This window comes from Asparagus officinalis, chromosome 3 (genome assembly GCF_001876935.1).
Source record: "Asparagus officinalis chromosome 3, Aspof.V1, whole genome shotgun sequence".
Classification (NCBI taxonomy): domain Eukaryota; kingdom Viridiplantae; phylum Streptophyta; class Magnoliopsida; order Asparagales; family Asparagaceae; genus Asparagus; species Asparagus officinalis.
In genome coordinates this window covers 60259553-60275599 of record NC_033796.1, presented here as the reverse complement: position 1 = coordinate 60275599, position 16047 = coordinate 60259553, and the positions used below count along the sequence as shown (strand labels likewise).

Below are 16047 nucleotides of genomic sequence, written 5' to 3'. Positions count from 1 at the left end.
GCGTTGGCAGATACCAAGTGGAAATGCTCTGACTTACCAATTGACAAGTAAGTATTTACTAAATGAAAAGTGACAATTAGAACTACTCTGGCTTTGCTTGGATGTTAATATTATTTCCATGTTGAGTATTGTTCTTGGGTCTTAAGTTCCAATCTCTTCCTGCACTTTCTCATATTGATTTTTCCCTCAAAGTCGTAAGTGGATGAAAATCAGTAATTCAGGAAGCAGGAGAGTTTTTATATTGCATCTCATTGTTGCATGCTTTTAAGTTTTTCTCCTGGATTGCATGTGATTTCATGTATAAATACAGCAGTGTTAATATTACTTTATATAGATTATTAAATTGGCATTGAATATTGTTCCTTTCTTGTGCTGATACAAGCCTTAGCTTGGTGAAGCTTGTTCTAGGTCATGCTTCAGATTTACTGTGAAGTTAGATATATTCAGATCATGTTGACCTTTCTTTTTTATATAAATTTTATATTTTTGAATCAAGTTCAACGATTGCTTGGCCCATTCTGCTCATATGCCTACCTATAGGAGTTCATACTCTTTTCATGGACCATGTAATCTTGGTCAAACTTTCTCTGCTTTGGCATTTAACCCGTGCTTGAACTTTTAAATTTTTCTGTAATTTCTAATTATGTAGATTACCTTGGTTTTGCAGTCAGTGAATATTTATTGATTCTTTGATTTGGTTTGATTAAATCCTAGCATAATATGATGTGGTATCTGTTTGATATGTGTTATTTTGCATGTTGTTATAATTGTTAGCACTAGCCATTTTCAGAATTGCCAATATTGAGAGTTTATGTCATTTGTGTGTATGCAAGCAGTAAAGTAGCCTCTCAGACAAGATTTTGAACTTGACCTAGAGACGATAAAACAGTTTCTAAGTGATATTCTCCGCATAAACTTTTGGCATAGATAGAAGCACGAAAAGCATATTGAGGGATACTAATGTCTAAAAATTGCCATACAATGTGACAAAAATGTGGAAACTGCTTCAACTCTCATTAGTGATGGTACATTATTTATAGTTTTGCTACTTGTCTTTGATAATTTTCTTATAATTCTCTAACTTTCATAAAAACATGTGATATTGATTTTTGTTCCTTGAGTAATTAATATAATTTTAAAAATAGTCATAAAATATTTAAATATCCATTTGCATACAAAAAAGTTATTGATAATTTACTTGCATTAGTTTGAAATATGTAGCTATTATAAATTAATTATTGAGAATAACATGAAGTAAACATATATGTATGTGCATGTACACGCACACAAACATATCCATGTATATATATAAGAATTATATCTAATTATGAGTTATAGAAAAGAAAACTTTGGTCTTTTTCAAGTTGAATACTACGATATTTCTCCTATTTGTTTATGTTAAAGTCCTTGCCATTTGCACCAAAACTTTGAAGTTTTGATGAGGGTTAAGGGTTATATTTTTATATTCTAAGATGTCCTTGTTGATGAAGCGCTATTTTTATGGGCTGAAACATGCAGTGTTAATTTTTAGAAAACCTGCTTTAAACTCATGGCTTATGGGATTTTAACTTGGATTTTAACTTGGGTTGTTCTGAAGCCATGTTGAGGTCCTTGTCAATGCACCAAAACTCAAAGTTTTGAAGTTTTGGTAAGGGTTGTGGGTTATATTTTTATGTTCTTAGAGTTTACACGTTTCAAGTTTCGCTCCAACATTTCATTATATTTGTAAGTTTGACATGCATAAATTTAGTGTATACAAAACATGTATGCAGTGACAATTCACTTTTTTACATGAGCTAGCAAAAGATGGGCATGTGCTGAAGCCCATGTTGTTAGATGTTGGGAAATTACGCAAATTCCCTTGTTATCAGATTTATGAGAAAGCGAAACAAATGCGTAATAATAGGACACAAATTTAACGTGGTTCGGCATAAAATTGATGGGCTGCTGTAGATTTTTCACTAAAAGGAGAAAATTTACAAGTGTTTTTACACACAACTTGTATCCCAAATTTCACTCTGACGTTTCTATAAGAGTTGTTTTTAGGATGATTTTTCCTGAAGAGTTTTGGTCCTATTTATAGTGTTTGGGAAATACTATGCATTAATAAAATATAATATTTTTGTGGTGGGTCCCATCACCCTTTTATAATTGTCAAAAGTTTCGGCACCGATTTTTTCTTTGTAAAAAACGGTGACTTTCGATGGCAGTAGCCACTTTCTTTGACTGACAATCTTCTATTTGAAGACTAATTTCAATCTGTCTTCACATCTCGATCTATGCAGCAATTCTTCCTCGGGCTTGTTACTATTGCAGGCCAACTGAAGCTGAACACAGCTTCAGCTTATCAGTATTCACCGTCTTTGTCAGCATGTCTGTCGGATTTTGAGCTCCATTGATCTTTTCAAGTTTCAAACTTCCATCTTCCAGAAGTGACCAGATAAAATGATACCGCATCTGTATGTGCTTCGTTCTGGAATGAAAAGACGAATTCTTTGCTAGATGAATAGCACTTTGACTGTCGTAATATAAAACATTGTCTTCTTGATAAATAGCACTTTGACTGTCGTAATATAAAACATTGTCTTCTTGTTTCTTGCCTAATTCATCCAAGAAACTTTGAAGCCAAACCATTTTCTTGCTGGCTTTTGTAACGACGACATATTCTGCTTCAGTTATGAAGAGAATAACTATCTTCTGCAGTTGAGAAACGCAACTTACTGCAGTACCTCCTAGAGTATAGACATACAATGTAGTGCTCTTTTTGATATCAACATTTCCTACGAAATTAACATCCACATAACCTGTTAGTATTGTATTTTCACCTTTGAAACAAAGTGCTTTACCTATGGTGTCCCATAGATATCTGAGGATCCATTTGACTGCTTACCAGTATACCTTGTCCGGATGATTCATGTACCTGCTAACAGCTCCCACTGCTTGAGCAATATCTGGTCTTGTACAAATCATGACATACATCAAGATTTTCAATTGCTGAGGCGTACATGATCTTCGCCATGTGTGCACGTTCTTCCTCTGTCTTTGGTGACTGCTCTTTGAAAAGTCTGAAATGAACACCTAAAGGTGTGCTCACTGGTTTAACATTTTGCATATTGTACCTAGAGAGTACTTTGTTGATGTACTCAGCCTGTGATAACATCAAAGTCCCAGACTTCGTGTTTCTCTTGATCCTCATTCCAAGAATCTGCTTTGCAGCGTCAAGATCTTTCATTGCGAACTGTTTTGATAATTTTTGCTTTAAATTTATAATCTCTTGTAGATCTGAGCCTGCAATGAGCATATCATCAACGTATAATAATAAAATAATAAAGCTATTGTCAAACCTCTTGAGATAGCAGCAATGATCTGCTTGGCATCTAGTGAAATCGCTGTTGTCCATAAAGCGTCAAACTTTTTATACCACTGTCTGGGAGCTTGTTTTAATCTATACAAGCTCTTCTTCAAACGACATACTAGATTTTCCTTGTCTGTCTTTATGAAGCTTCTGGTTGCTTCATATAGATCTCCTCCTTCAAATCACCATGAAGCAAAATTGTTTTTACATCTAACTGCTCAAGATATAAATTCTCAACAACTACAATTTTCAACACCAGTTTGATTTTTCACGACCGGAGAGAAAATTTTATTGTAATCAATACATTCTTTTTACTGAAAGCCTTTGATAACCAATCTTGCTTTGTAGCGCTTGTTCCCATCATGCTCTTCTTTGATCCTGTAAATCCATTTGTTATGAAGAGTTTTTTTACCTGGTGGTAATTCAGCTAAGTCTCACGTCTGATTTGACATAAGAGAGTCCATCTTCTCTTACATAGCAGACTCCCACTTGACTGAATCCTCCACCTGCATTGCTTCTTCATAACACTCTGGTTCACCACTGTCAGTCAGCAACAAGTAGTGCAAAGAGGCGAATAACGCTGGATTGACTTAGGAATTCTGGAGGAGCGTCTCTCTTCTGACGTGCTTGGTTCTTCTTAAACTACTTCAGGATTAGTCTGAACATCATTTTCAGGTATCTCCTCAAATTTAGCAAATTTCTTTATTTTAGCTTTTGTACTGGAGCTATTTGATTCTGCAATTGATCTGTCTTTGTACATCACATTCTCATTGAATATGACATCTCTGTTTCTGATGACCTTCTGATTTTTTAATCCCAAAACCGATAATCAAACTCATCACCACCATAACCAACAAAAACTCATTTGTTAGATTTGACATCAAGTTTACTTCTTTCAGCAGAATCTATGTGTACATAAGAGATACAACTAAATATTCTTAAATCTGAAAGGTTTACCTCTTTTCTACTCCAAGCTTCTTCCGGTATTCCACCATCCAAGGGAACTGAGGGTCCGTGATTGATTAGGTAGCTGCGGTATTGATAGCTTCAACCAATAGGAACTTGGGCAAGCCGGCATGTATCCTTATGCTTCTGTCACGTTCATTCAAAGTTTTGTTCATGCGCTCCGTTACATCATTCTGCTGCGATGTCATGGGAATTATTTTCTCCATCTTGATCCCGTTGTTTGCGTAAAATTCTTTGAATCTACTGTCTTTGTACTCTCCTCCATTGTATGACCTCAACCGTTTTATCTTCAAATTAGTTTTATTTTCCACCATGACCTTCTATTGTTTGAATGTATCAAAGATTTCTGATTTCTTCTTCAGAAAATAGACCCACACCTTCCTTGTAGAATCATCAATGAAGATGACATAGTACAGTGAGCCTGCAAGAGATGGAACTGGAGATGGTCCCCATACGTCAGTATGAATCAATTCTAACTTTTCTGCCTTGAGTGTCTTGTCAATCTTTGCAAAACTGACTTTCTTTTATTTATCAAAGATGCAATCCTCACATAAGTCGACTTCTATATTCTTCAGATCCGGCAGCTTCTCTTTTGACAAAAGTATCTTCATCCCTTTCTCGTTCATATGGCCAAGCCTTTGGTGTTATAAGTTTGATTTTTCATCTGCATCTGTTACTGTAATAATATTCTTTAAGTTAGAGGTTACATAGAGAGTATAACTTTTCTTACCTCGAGCAATGACGAGTGCTCATTTGGTAATCTTTCATTCATGACCTGAGAAGATTGTACAGTAACCCTCTCTATCAAGCTGTCACACAAAGATCAAATTCCTTATATGGCCAGGAATATGTCTTACTTCTTGCAGCTTCCATGTGGTCTAATTTGGCAATTTTAATCAGATGTCTTCCTTATCAATGATCTTCAAGGTTTCATCATCTGCTAGATGTACCTCTCCAAAATCACCGCTGACGTAGTTCTTCAAGATTTCTCGGCAATGAGTGGCATGACAGGGTGCTTCTGAATCAAGAATCCATGATTCAATCGGACTATTGATGCTTAGAATCATAGCATCACCTCCTTCCTCGGTCACGTTGGTAGACTCCCGTGCGTCAGTATTTTTCTTTGGTGCCCGACACTCCCTGTTGAAATGACCATTCTTGGCACAACTATAGCAGTTGAAATCTTTCTTTCCCGATCTAGATTTGCTCCTTCTAGATTTTGATCTGCCGTGATTTGAACTTCTTTCTGAAGTTCTTCCTCCCCTAGACTCCGTGTGTAAAGCTGAGGAGGTTGAAGCTTCACCTGATTCTCTCCGTCTAATTTTTTCACTGAGAACCAGATCACGAACATCATCAAATTTTAACTTATTGCTTCCCGACGAGCTACTCATAGCTGTGACAGTAGCATTCCAACTTTTTTGTAGAGAAGACAGAAGTATCAATGCTCGTACTTCTTCATCAAATTCAATCCCAACTAAACTCAACTGGGTTGTGACTATGTTGAGTTCATTGAGATGTTGAGCTATCGATGCGCCTTCTGTCATCCGCAGATTGAACAATCGCCGCATCAAATGAATTTTGTTTGAAGCGGAGGGTTTCTCATACATGTTGCAGAGAGTCGTCATAAGACCCGTCGTGGTCTTTTCCTTTGCTATGTTGAAAGCAACATTGCAGAATAACGTCAATCGGATAACACCAAGGGCTTGTCTATCGAGAAGAGCCTACTCTTCATCCTTCATGTCATATGGCTTATTTCCTGATAGAGGTTGATACAGCTTTTTCTGGTACAGATAATCTTCGATCTGCATCTTTCAAAATTCGAAGTCCGCACCATCAAACTTTTTAATTTTCACATTCCCTTCGTCTGCAGCCATCGTTCCCACTCGAATCTGACTTCCTCTGGATCGTTTCTGATATTTTATGCGAACCATTGTGTATTAAGACACCTCTGCCGACAAGTTGGTACTGTCGAAAAAATTTCACTATTCACGAAATTCAATATTCACGTGAATAGTAATCTCGCAGAAAAATTGACAGACGTCACAACCAGAGCTTTGATACCAATTGTTGGGAAATTACGCAAATTCCCTTGTTATCAGATTCATGAGAAAGCAAAATAAATACGTAATAATAGGACACACAAATTTAACGTGGTTCAGCATAAAACTGCCTACGTTCACAGGCTGCTGCAGATCTTTCACTAAGAGGAGAAAATTTACAAGTGTTTTTACACAACTTGTATCCCAAATTTCACTCTAAAAATTGCTCATAATTTTCTTTCACTAAGGTATTTTTTCTAAGCCTTTCTTTTCTCTCTCTTACTCTTCTATAAGAGGAGTTGTTTCTGAGATGATTTTTCTTGAAGAGTTTTGATCTTATTTATAGTGTTTGGAAAACATTATGCACTAATAAAATATAGTATTTTTCTGTTGTGGGCCCGCCACCCTTTTATAATTGTCCAAAGTTTCTGCAATAATTTTTGCATCAATTTTTTCTTTGACGTTGTGGGCCCGCCACCCTTTTATAATTGTCCAAAGTTTCTGCAATAATTTTTGCATCAATTTTTTCTTTGTCAAAGACGGTAGCTTTCGGTGGCAATAGCCACTTTCTTTGACTTAACACTAGACATGACTATGGGTAGGTGTCATCACTCTTTTTCTATTGATGGTTCGTCTGAAGGGGAAAAAAGAGCTGCCAACTCATAACCAACAATCCTTTGTTAAATATTGTGTGAATACATATATAATAAGCATATTGTATGAGTTGTCATCTTACTTGAAATTGAGCTACCAAGTGATAAAAGTGAAAAACACCTTGTGCTTCGATGTGACTAGCATAGTGGGCATTGTTTTAAATATCCCCGACATGGCCCGATATATCCCCCGATATATCCTTTTACAGGGCTTGCCGCAACCGATATGGTCTTTAAATATCTTTTACCGTTTTTTGGCTATTTTGAATGATAAATCCCTGATATGGCCGATATGTGGACCAATATATCTTTTTATATAGCTTGTTACAAAATAATATACCGTGTTTGGAATTTTTGGGTGAGATATCAAGATTTTCCCATTATATCAAATGATATTTTGCCTTAAAAAAAGCAGATCGAATGTTGCGACGTTGCTTTGCACTTTTGTTTGTTTTAGAAGGTTGATTAGTGATCCTAAACATATATTATTCATATTTTGTATGCTTAAATTTCATTACATATGTTGAGATTACATTTTAATGCATTATACTATGTATACAAACATTCATTATGACATTCCGATATTTACCACATTTCCCCGATATTTCTCCGATATCCACAATCCGATATGAATTTTGGTCATCCGATATTTCCCCGATATCCGATATTTAAAACCTTGATAGTGGGGCCATGTGAACATTACCACTAGTCTTTATTTTGGTAAGCTCATTCAGAAGATGATTTATCACCCCATACTGAATTATCTATGTATGTTCAATATCGCTATGTATACCACAGTTGAAAAGACCCGCTTTTGTCCGCTCAAGTGGTGCAAGGCCTGCGGGATACCTTACCACTCAACTTTCGTCAAAAGTGGCCAACGAAAGCGGACATGGCACTTTCTACTCGAAAATGCGGTAGGAAGCTCATAAAAGCGCTTTAAGAAAACAAATACGGGTGTATATTATATCCGATTTGAATCCGAACCTAACCCATTTTCGTAAGTAAAACCCTCTGCTCCTCTCTCTCCTCTCTGCATCTGCGACTCGACATGAAAATATACCCTAACTGTGCTCCAACCACCTCGTCCACTTCCTCCGGCTGACTCCGCTACCTCCCACCACCAAATCTGCTTCCAAATCTGCCTCTTAATCCTTCTCCAGCTAGCTTCGCCTTCAACGTCACCATCCAACATCACCTTCTCTTGAGCTCCTTATCGAAGCTCACCTTCACCATCTTTAGTCAACGCTCATCATCACCATCTCCAGTAGGATATCTTCCACCTTGTTCTCCAGTCCAAATCCGCTTTTTTACTTGTTTTTTGCTGCTAAAGCCCCAAAAAGCTTGAGCGGTGCCTCACCGCTTCTCTTCGCTTTCTGCTTTTCAATGTATGCATGCATATAAACATACATATACATATGCATATAGATAGTCCTATATTTTTGGAGACCACAATGTGGCATGTATTCTATCTCATTTCAGGGTCACGCGTTGGTAACTATGGGCTAGATAGCACAGACACAAACAAGTGGACATGTTAGAGGAAAAGCTGTAAGGACAAAAGAGGATATAGAGACACGGAAATATATTGTATCCAAGATAATTATTCCAAAATCACATGTTTGTCCAACTTCCACTGCAACATGTTCATTTTTAGAATAGGCAGAAAAGGGATGCCTGATGATAGTGATACATTGTAAAAACAGCATACAAAACCATCAAATACATTTATTTAGAAGGAAACATGTACTCTTTTAGATTTCTGAATCTAGATTATTATGAATCCAGTCCCAACGAAAACAAAACTCTGTGGATGCCACATGGAGAAGATTTGGGTTAAAAAAGTTGAACCCAATGCCTTGCAGATTCAAAATGGATTTAGGAGATCCATAACCAACCCGTTCTGATACCAACCACGGGTGTTCTTGTTGTGTGCTTCTGTTCACAAACTTGCATTTATTAAAACAAAAGACAGAAGTAGACACATGCATTTTCGCACACGCACCATCTTTCCTTGCATCTCCATTTGAACAGTTACACGATGTCTAATATTCTACTTGTATTTCATAGCAGAGTTAAAGTCTAATAATGTTTACCATGTGCTTGTTATCACTTGTTTTCTTCATCTGGTTTCTGTTATAGGCTATATCCAACTGGACTTGCACAGTTTATGAGCGTGTATGTGACAACTTATATATTTCCTTTTCTTTTCCTGGTATGGATGAAGTATACTTTTTGACTGGGGGATTGATTGCATCTTATTTTCAAGCCCTTTCTTACATTGTGTGTGCATCTGTGGGGCTTTGGGTAGAGCCATGAGACTGCATATAAGCTCAAGTTAAATTAAGACTTTGAAACTACAGGTATCTGACTTTATTTGCATTGACATTAATAAATTTTCCTCGTATCCGAGGCATAGAAGAACTAAAGTGAACAAGAAGTCTTGATGGGTGGTCATGTGGAGGCATGAGACTGCATAGACTCAAGTTAAATTAAGTCTTTGAAACCACTTTTTTCCTGACTTAAATTGGATTGACTTGAACAATTTTTTCCTCATTTCAAGAGCATAAAAGAAGTAAAGTGAAGAGACAAAAGTCTTCCTTGATATTTTCTTGAGATTGGTTTGTCTGCAGTTGGGAATATGAGCTTATCATTTATTTTATTTGAGGTGAACTTAGACTCTAAGATGCTCCTTTTTGTGTTAACAGTTTTTGTATAATCCAGTCAACGGTTGATTTTTTTTAACTAACATAATTTACTAGAATAATACTTATATCTTCTTGGTTTCTCACTTAAAAGCTATTCTATAACTGAAATATCAAATTGAGTACTATGCTACTATCACGGTATAGAAGAGTTTACTATCACGGTATAGAAGAGTATTGGTTACTCTTCTATACTGATTCAAAATAGAGGGGAAAATTCTGTTGCCTATAATGAAAAAGATGCACTTTCCCCTTTGGATGCTGTACTTAGAGTGACAGTTCTGTTAATGATTGTCTTTGCTAACTCTTGGTTAGAAAAAATGTATACTGGATGAGATTCAAGTGTTCTTTTGGAGTTTCATGATCCATCTGTGTTTCTTTGAAAGTTCAGTTGCCTTTTCATCTTCTTATAGCTTCTTTCCGAGGATGAACTTGTTAACAGAGTTTATGCAGATTTGTTAAGGTCAATGAAGATTATTTGTTACAGATTTCATATGAATTATATTTCTAAGTACAGTTCTATCATGAAACCTCTCTTTATGAAGGGTACCTGTGTACTATTTTAGGATTTTTTTAATTTTTAATTTTTAATTTTATTTGTTTTTAATTTTTAAATTTTTATTTCTTTATTTTTATTTTTTGGCATCATTATTTGTGTCTTCTCTTGCAGTTCATCCTTGTGACAATGTCCTTTACATGCTTCTTCACTTCAGAAATAATCAATCATAGGATTAGTAACATTCAGGTAACCTAAGGTATGGTGTAATTACAGAGGTGACCCTGTGTTTTGCGTATCTACACTGCTAACCCCGAGATTACTTATTGTAATTACATGATTGATCCTGAAGTCTGTTTATTTTTTCCTTATCAGGCCCGTGTTGATACAATTAATAATCTCAGGGTTACCATGCAGATATACAAACTTCAGGGTCAACAATGTAGTTACACCGTACTTCAGGGTACCTGAATGTAATTAATTCATAATCATATCTGTAATTACATGCATCTGTAATTTATACATGGATAGGTCGATAGAGGAATTGTCTAATTAACATTGTTCTTCTGGCTTTCTCATTTTCAGACAGAATTTCGTAGTTAATTTGTTGACTTAGCTGACTTCTCATGCTTTTCTTGAATCAGGGTCACCTGTGATGATGACGAGGAGCGAGCCAGCCGCAAGGTCTTAAGAGGATGCTCTCGCTCCCCTTCATGCCAAGGCTGCACCACCTGTGTCTGCTTCGGATGTGACATCTGCCGTTTTCATGACTGCAGCTGCCAGACCTGTGTTGACTTCACAAGGAATTCCGGCGCTTAGAACATGCTTTCTATTTAACGACATCATTTTTTGCTTATCTCATTCTTTACCCATTTGACAAGGCACCACCATTCAGAGAAGTGTATCGGTCACTGATGATTCTGTGTCTGTCTGAAGAATTGGGAAGCAAGATATTGTCATGAAAGCTGCCCGATTGCACTATTCATGTTATTTTATGTCTTTAATTTAGGTTTATCATTATTATTAGTCTTCTTCTACCTTGGATCATGAAATTATGTTGCTGCATGCTGTTCAACGGAGTCCGTTTCAGCCCCATTGAGGTGGGTTATAGGATTACTTGTGGATTGACCCCCTTTTCTATCGCCCAATTATGGATAGATCTGTTGTAGTTCTATTGTTGCGGATAACCCGTGTGGTATCCTCCTAATTGTGAATAGACCCCCTGAGGACTCTTTTACCCTCTGGAGGTCTATTTGTTTTAATTAAAAAGAACTCATTTTCTGAGGGTAAAAGAATTGAAATTTTTCACTTAGGAGTTAGTCTGCAACAATAGAACTTAGGTGGTTTAGCTGCATTTGAGTGATAGTTCTTGACATGTAAATCAATTTACATGTTACTCTCAATGCAATACTTCTGATTCCATCATCACCAATAATCTCCACAAGAACACGCCCCATCTCTGAAATGATGAAACCTGTAGTTGTCCTTCAACAAAATCTCTCTCTTAGTGATCAGAGAGAAATGCTTAAAAGCACTATGACAGTCTCCACACACTCTAAGGTTCTTCATTATCCTAAGCTTCACCCCTTCGCCAGTTGAAATAACCCCAAATGCAAATGCCAGCTTCTCTGCATGGTACCAAAGTGACTCTTCTCTTCTCTCTTCTTCTATGTCATGAACTGTGAAGCTCACATCTGGTTCATAGCCGGTCGATGTTATTTTGTTCATCAAGTCTCTTAACTTGTCGTAGATCTCTTTTGATTGGGGATGTGATTTATCTTCGACTCTGAACTTATACATCTTTCTCTTGATCTCTATCCAACTAAGACCTTCCTCCTTCTTCAGTCCTTTATCTCGCATCAAATGTCTTATATTTTCAGCTTCTGCCAATCTCCCCAATCTAGCATACACATTCGCAATGAGTACATAATTTGTCGCTTCATGTGGTTCCAACTCGATCAATTTTTCTGCAACCTGCACTCCGATACCTATGTTTTGGTGCTTACCACAAGCTCCAAGTACAATCCTCCACAATGATGGCTCAGGTCTGAATGGCATTTGATTGATGAGCCCGATGGCTTGATCGATCTCTCCTGCACGAGCCAGCATATCAATTATACAAGCATAGTGTTGATATTTAGGTTTAACACCATGCATTTTTTCCATTGAAGCGAACAGTTCTAGGCCTTCAGAAACTAAACCGGCATGGTTGAAGGCTGAGAGGAGGTTTAGTAGAGTGATATCATCAGGTTTCAGGCCAAAGGACTCCATATCTTTAAAGGCTTTAGAAGCTTCATTAGGGAGTCCATGCTGTGCTAGTACTGAGATCATGGAGTTGAAAGATACTAGATGTGGGTTTGATATAGAATCGAACATTGTCATTGCTTCTGTTAGAAATCCACAGTTTGAGTACATGGTCATGAGTGAATTTTTCGCTGCAGAGTCCAGAGAATTTATGATCTTGAAACTATAGCCATGGATTTGTTTGCCAACCTCAATTGCTGAAAGATCACTGCAAGCCAAGAAGAGGCTCGAAAAAATGTAAGAGTTAGGTTCAATCCTCAGTCCTAACATCCTGACGAATAGATTGATAGCTTCTTGGCCTTCTCTGTTCTTTACAGTTGCAGAAATCATGGAAGACCAGACAGCCATATCTGTAGAATTTGTATCCTCGAACGCCAGCTTTGCTTCTCGTAAACAATGGTTTCTTGAGTACACGGCGATCAAAGAAGTACCGATGAATCTGTCCATTACCAAGCCTGCTTTGATAACAGAAGCATGTATCAATCTGAACTCTCTAGGAAGATTGTGGTTGTCTTCTTCAGTTGCAGCTGCAGCCAGTATCGCATTATATGTGAATTTATCCGGAGTTATCCCCCCTCTTCTCATTGCCTGAAAACACATCAAAGCTTCTTCTCTATAACCAATTTGAGAACAACCTCTGATCATAGAATTCCAAGAGAAGACATTTCTGTTCTTCATTTGATTGAAAACCAACCTACCATTCTCAACCTCTCCACATCTGCAGTGGAAGTCAACAAGAACAGTTTCTAGAATCTCATTAGGAACGAACCCGCGAACGATAACTTGAGCGTGTACTTGTTTACCCTCAGATACCGCTTTAAGATTAGCGCAAGATTTCAATACGCTGCTCAGAGTTGTAGGAGTCGGTTCAACTCCTACACGTTGCATGTCTCCGTAAAGTTTCAGACCACCAGAGAAGAGCTCACTACTTACAAACTCCGCAATCATGGAGTTCCAAGACACCACACTGGCTGAATCTGACATCCCCTCGAAAACACGGAGAGCATTGTCGATCGTTTCGAAGGAAGCGTACATTTGAATCAGAGAGTTGGCGACAAATTCTTCTCCCCAATATCCGAACTTGATGGAGAGAGCGTGGACCTGGCAACCGAGAGAGATATCGGCCAGCTCTTGGACAACAGAAATGAGCACAGAGAGGGTGAAGCTGTCGGGTGGTATCCCTGACTTCCGTAGTTCGAAAAACGTAAGCAAGGCCGCTTGTATGGATCCTTGTCGACGGTGTTTTGTGATCAGGGAGTTCCAAGGTATGAGGTTGCTAGGTGACCTGAGGCTGCTCTTGTTGCGGGGGAGCTTGAGATTTTTGAAGTTTGCGGGTTTTGGGTTTTGAGGCTGAAGAGGGGGGAAGAGGGAGTGGCAATAGGAGAAAGCCATGTTGTAGGGGGGGCACAGTGAGGATTTTGGTTAACAAGGTTCATGAAGGAAGAAAGCTTCTGATAATATCTTGATATTTTGAAACCTTCTTGGTTTTGGATAGCTGAAGAGCAACCAAACAACGTTGATTGTCGCCTATCTCCAATAAGAGAAGAAGATTTGCTATCTCACCTGAAACACGGAACACGGCTTTTGGGCCCAATCAGCCTTTGTATTATACCTAAGTTGTCCCTTCGAAGTAATATTTGCTTTGAGTTTGATTATTTGTGATGACGATGAGGTTTAATAAACCTTGACACACTGGGATAAATAGATCCTAAACCTCACAACCACCTTTTGCGTTGCGAGAAATTTCTCAAACTACTGTTATATATATTGTAAGAAATAGAAACGTGGGTTCCTTTTGTACTGCAAGAAATTCTCAAACTACTGTTATACTGCTGGAAACAAAAGTGTCCTGCAAGAAATAAAAAGTGTGGGTTCCTTGATTGATCACAAATTTCGATAGATACTTTTTAAGGAAGAACTCTACAGTTTCGTTTGTTTCAGTACAAAAGTGGGGTTTTGCGGTAGAGTTATCCTTCTAAGATGGCTCTATTTTCCTCTTCAGCAATGTGTTTTATTGGATTTAAACCTATACTATTCTTATATCATGTTAAAAGATTTTTTTTATAGCAGAAACTCTGAAGTTATTGTAAAATGAAGATTTAAAATTTTATACACTAGTTCTTAGGGTTTTTTTTCCCCATTAAAATCACCTTATAAGTTTACAAAATATATGGCAACCACCTTTAAAGTTTTATTTTGATAGAAACCACCTTATAAGTAGTATTTCTTTGCAATGTACCACTTTTGATTAAAATCTGTTCAATTAACAACATAACTACTCAAATTGCCCCCATTAACACCACGTGACTTGCACGTGTTTCCCACAAAAAACTCAACCGTTAACCAGGGTTTAACCCCTAAATAAATTTATTTTTACCCATTGCTTGCTTCTGTTCTTTATTTCTCCCATCTTTCAACCTGATAAAAAAACCCCCTAAATCTAGAGGTAGATGAAGACGAACCATTAAGGATGACAAACTTTGGTGCTTTGCAATTGAATAGAAATCTTATTGTTTCATTGATTTTTCCTCTGAATTGTGAAGAAATGTCTGAGGTCTCCATCTCATCTGAAATTGCTATGAGTTCTTCTCATAGTCACAATAGATCCATGGAGGTCCACTACAAATGCAACATGAGAGCTTCTTTATTGACATCAAGGATAAAATCTAACCCAGGTAGGAGATTTTTCAGCTTTCACTGTTTTAATCCATCTAAAATGTGTGATTCTTTTAAATGGTATGATGGGGAGATTGATAGTAGGGCAAAATATCTATTGAACAAGATTATGGTTGAAAACAAGAGATTGAAGGATGATATTCATTGCATGAGAAAGACGATTGAGCAGATAAAAGAAGAAAGAGGTTGGTTGGAAACGAACAATTAATTACTGAAGCGGGAAACGAGCAATTGAATAAAAGTATACTACATTTTCCAAGCATGAAACACACACACACACACACACACACACACACACATATATATATATATATATATATATAGAGAGAGAGAGAGAGAGAGAGAGAGAGAGAGAGAGAGAAAGAGAGAGAGAGAGAGAGAAAGAGGGAGAGAGAGAGAGAAATGCGTATGCTTGGTAGTGAGGTGGCATAATCCCCTCCACTCATTCAAATGGTTGCATACCCCCATGCACTCCTCAATCCGTATGCACCAATCTCATACATGCTACATATATTAGTAAGATGCATCAATTTTAGGTACAAAATTTCAGACATCATACATATATTAGGAAAATGCAGATAACTCATTTTTTGCATATACACATGTCCTAAAGCCAAACATAGCCATACATGCAACCACAAAATCTTAGACATGACATATATAGATATATACTACATTTGCTAAGCATGAAACATATATAGTGATTTACAAGCAAAATCAAACATGACTATATTGCTAGTACAAAACCTCAAAACATGATTATATTGCTCATTATATGAGCACATAAACCAAACATAGGCCAAATTAAAACATTTCCCTTGTGAATCATGATAAAACTGCAAGCACAAGGCCT

At 37.2% G+C, this 16047-nt stretch overlaps 2 protein-coding genes across 2 annotated transcripts in view; one reads left to right on the top strand and one right to left on the bottom strand.

Annotated features, from left to right (window-relative positions):
• Positions 1–11240, top strand: part of LOC109834214 (protein ULTRAPETALA 1) — a 13513-nt gene extending 2273 nt beyond the window's left edge. Inside the window, exons 2-3 of the mRNA XM_020402187.1 lie at positions 1–47; positions 10859–11240. The exon at positions 1–47 is cut by the window's left edge and continues 242 nt beyond it. Coding sequence (XP_020257776.1) covers positions 1–47; positions 10859–11033 — 222 coding nt within the window. The 3' untranslated portion in view covers positions 11034–11240. The remainder of the gene's footprint in view (positions 48–10858) is intronic.
• LOC109835181 (pentatricopeptide repeat-containing protein At2g03880, mitochondrial-like) lies at positions 11640–13910 on the bottom strand. Its single transcript, XM_020403168.1, has one exon. It carries the CDS (start codon positions 13908–13910, stop codon positions 11640–11642), a length of 2271 nt encoding a protein of 756 aa, XP_020258757.1.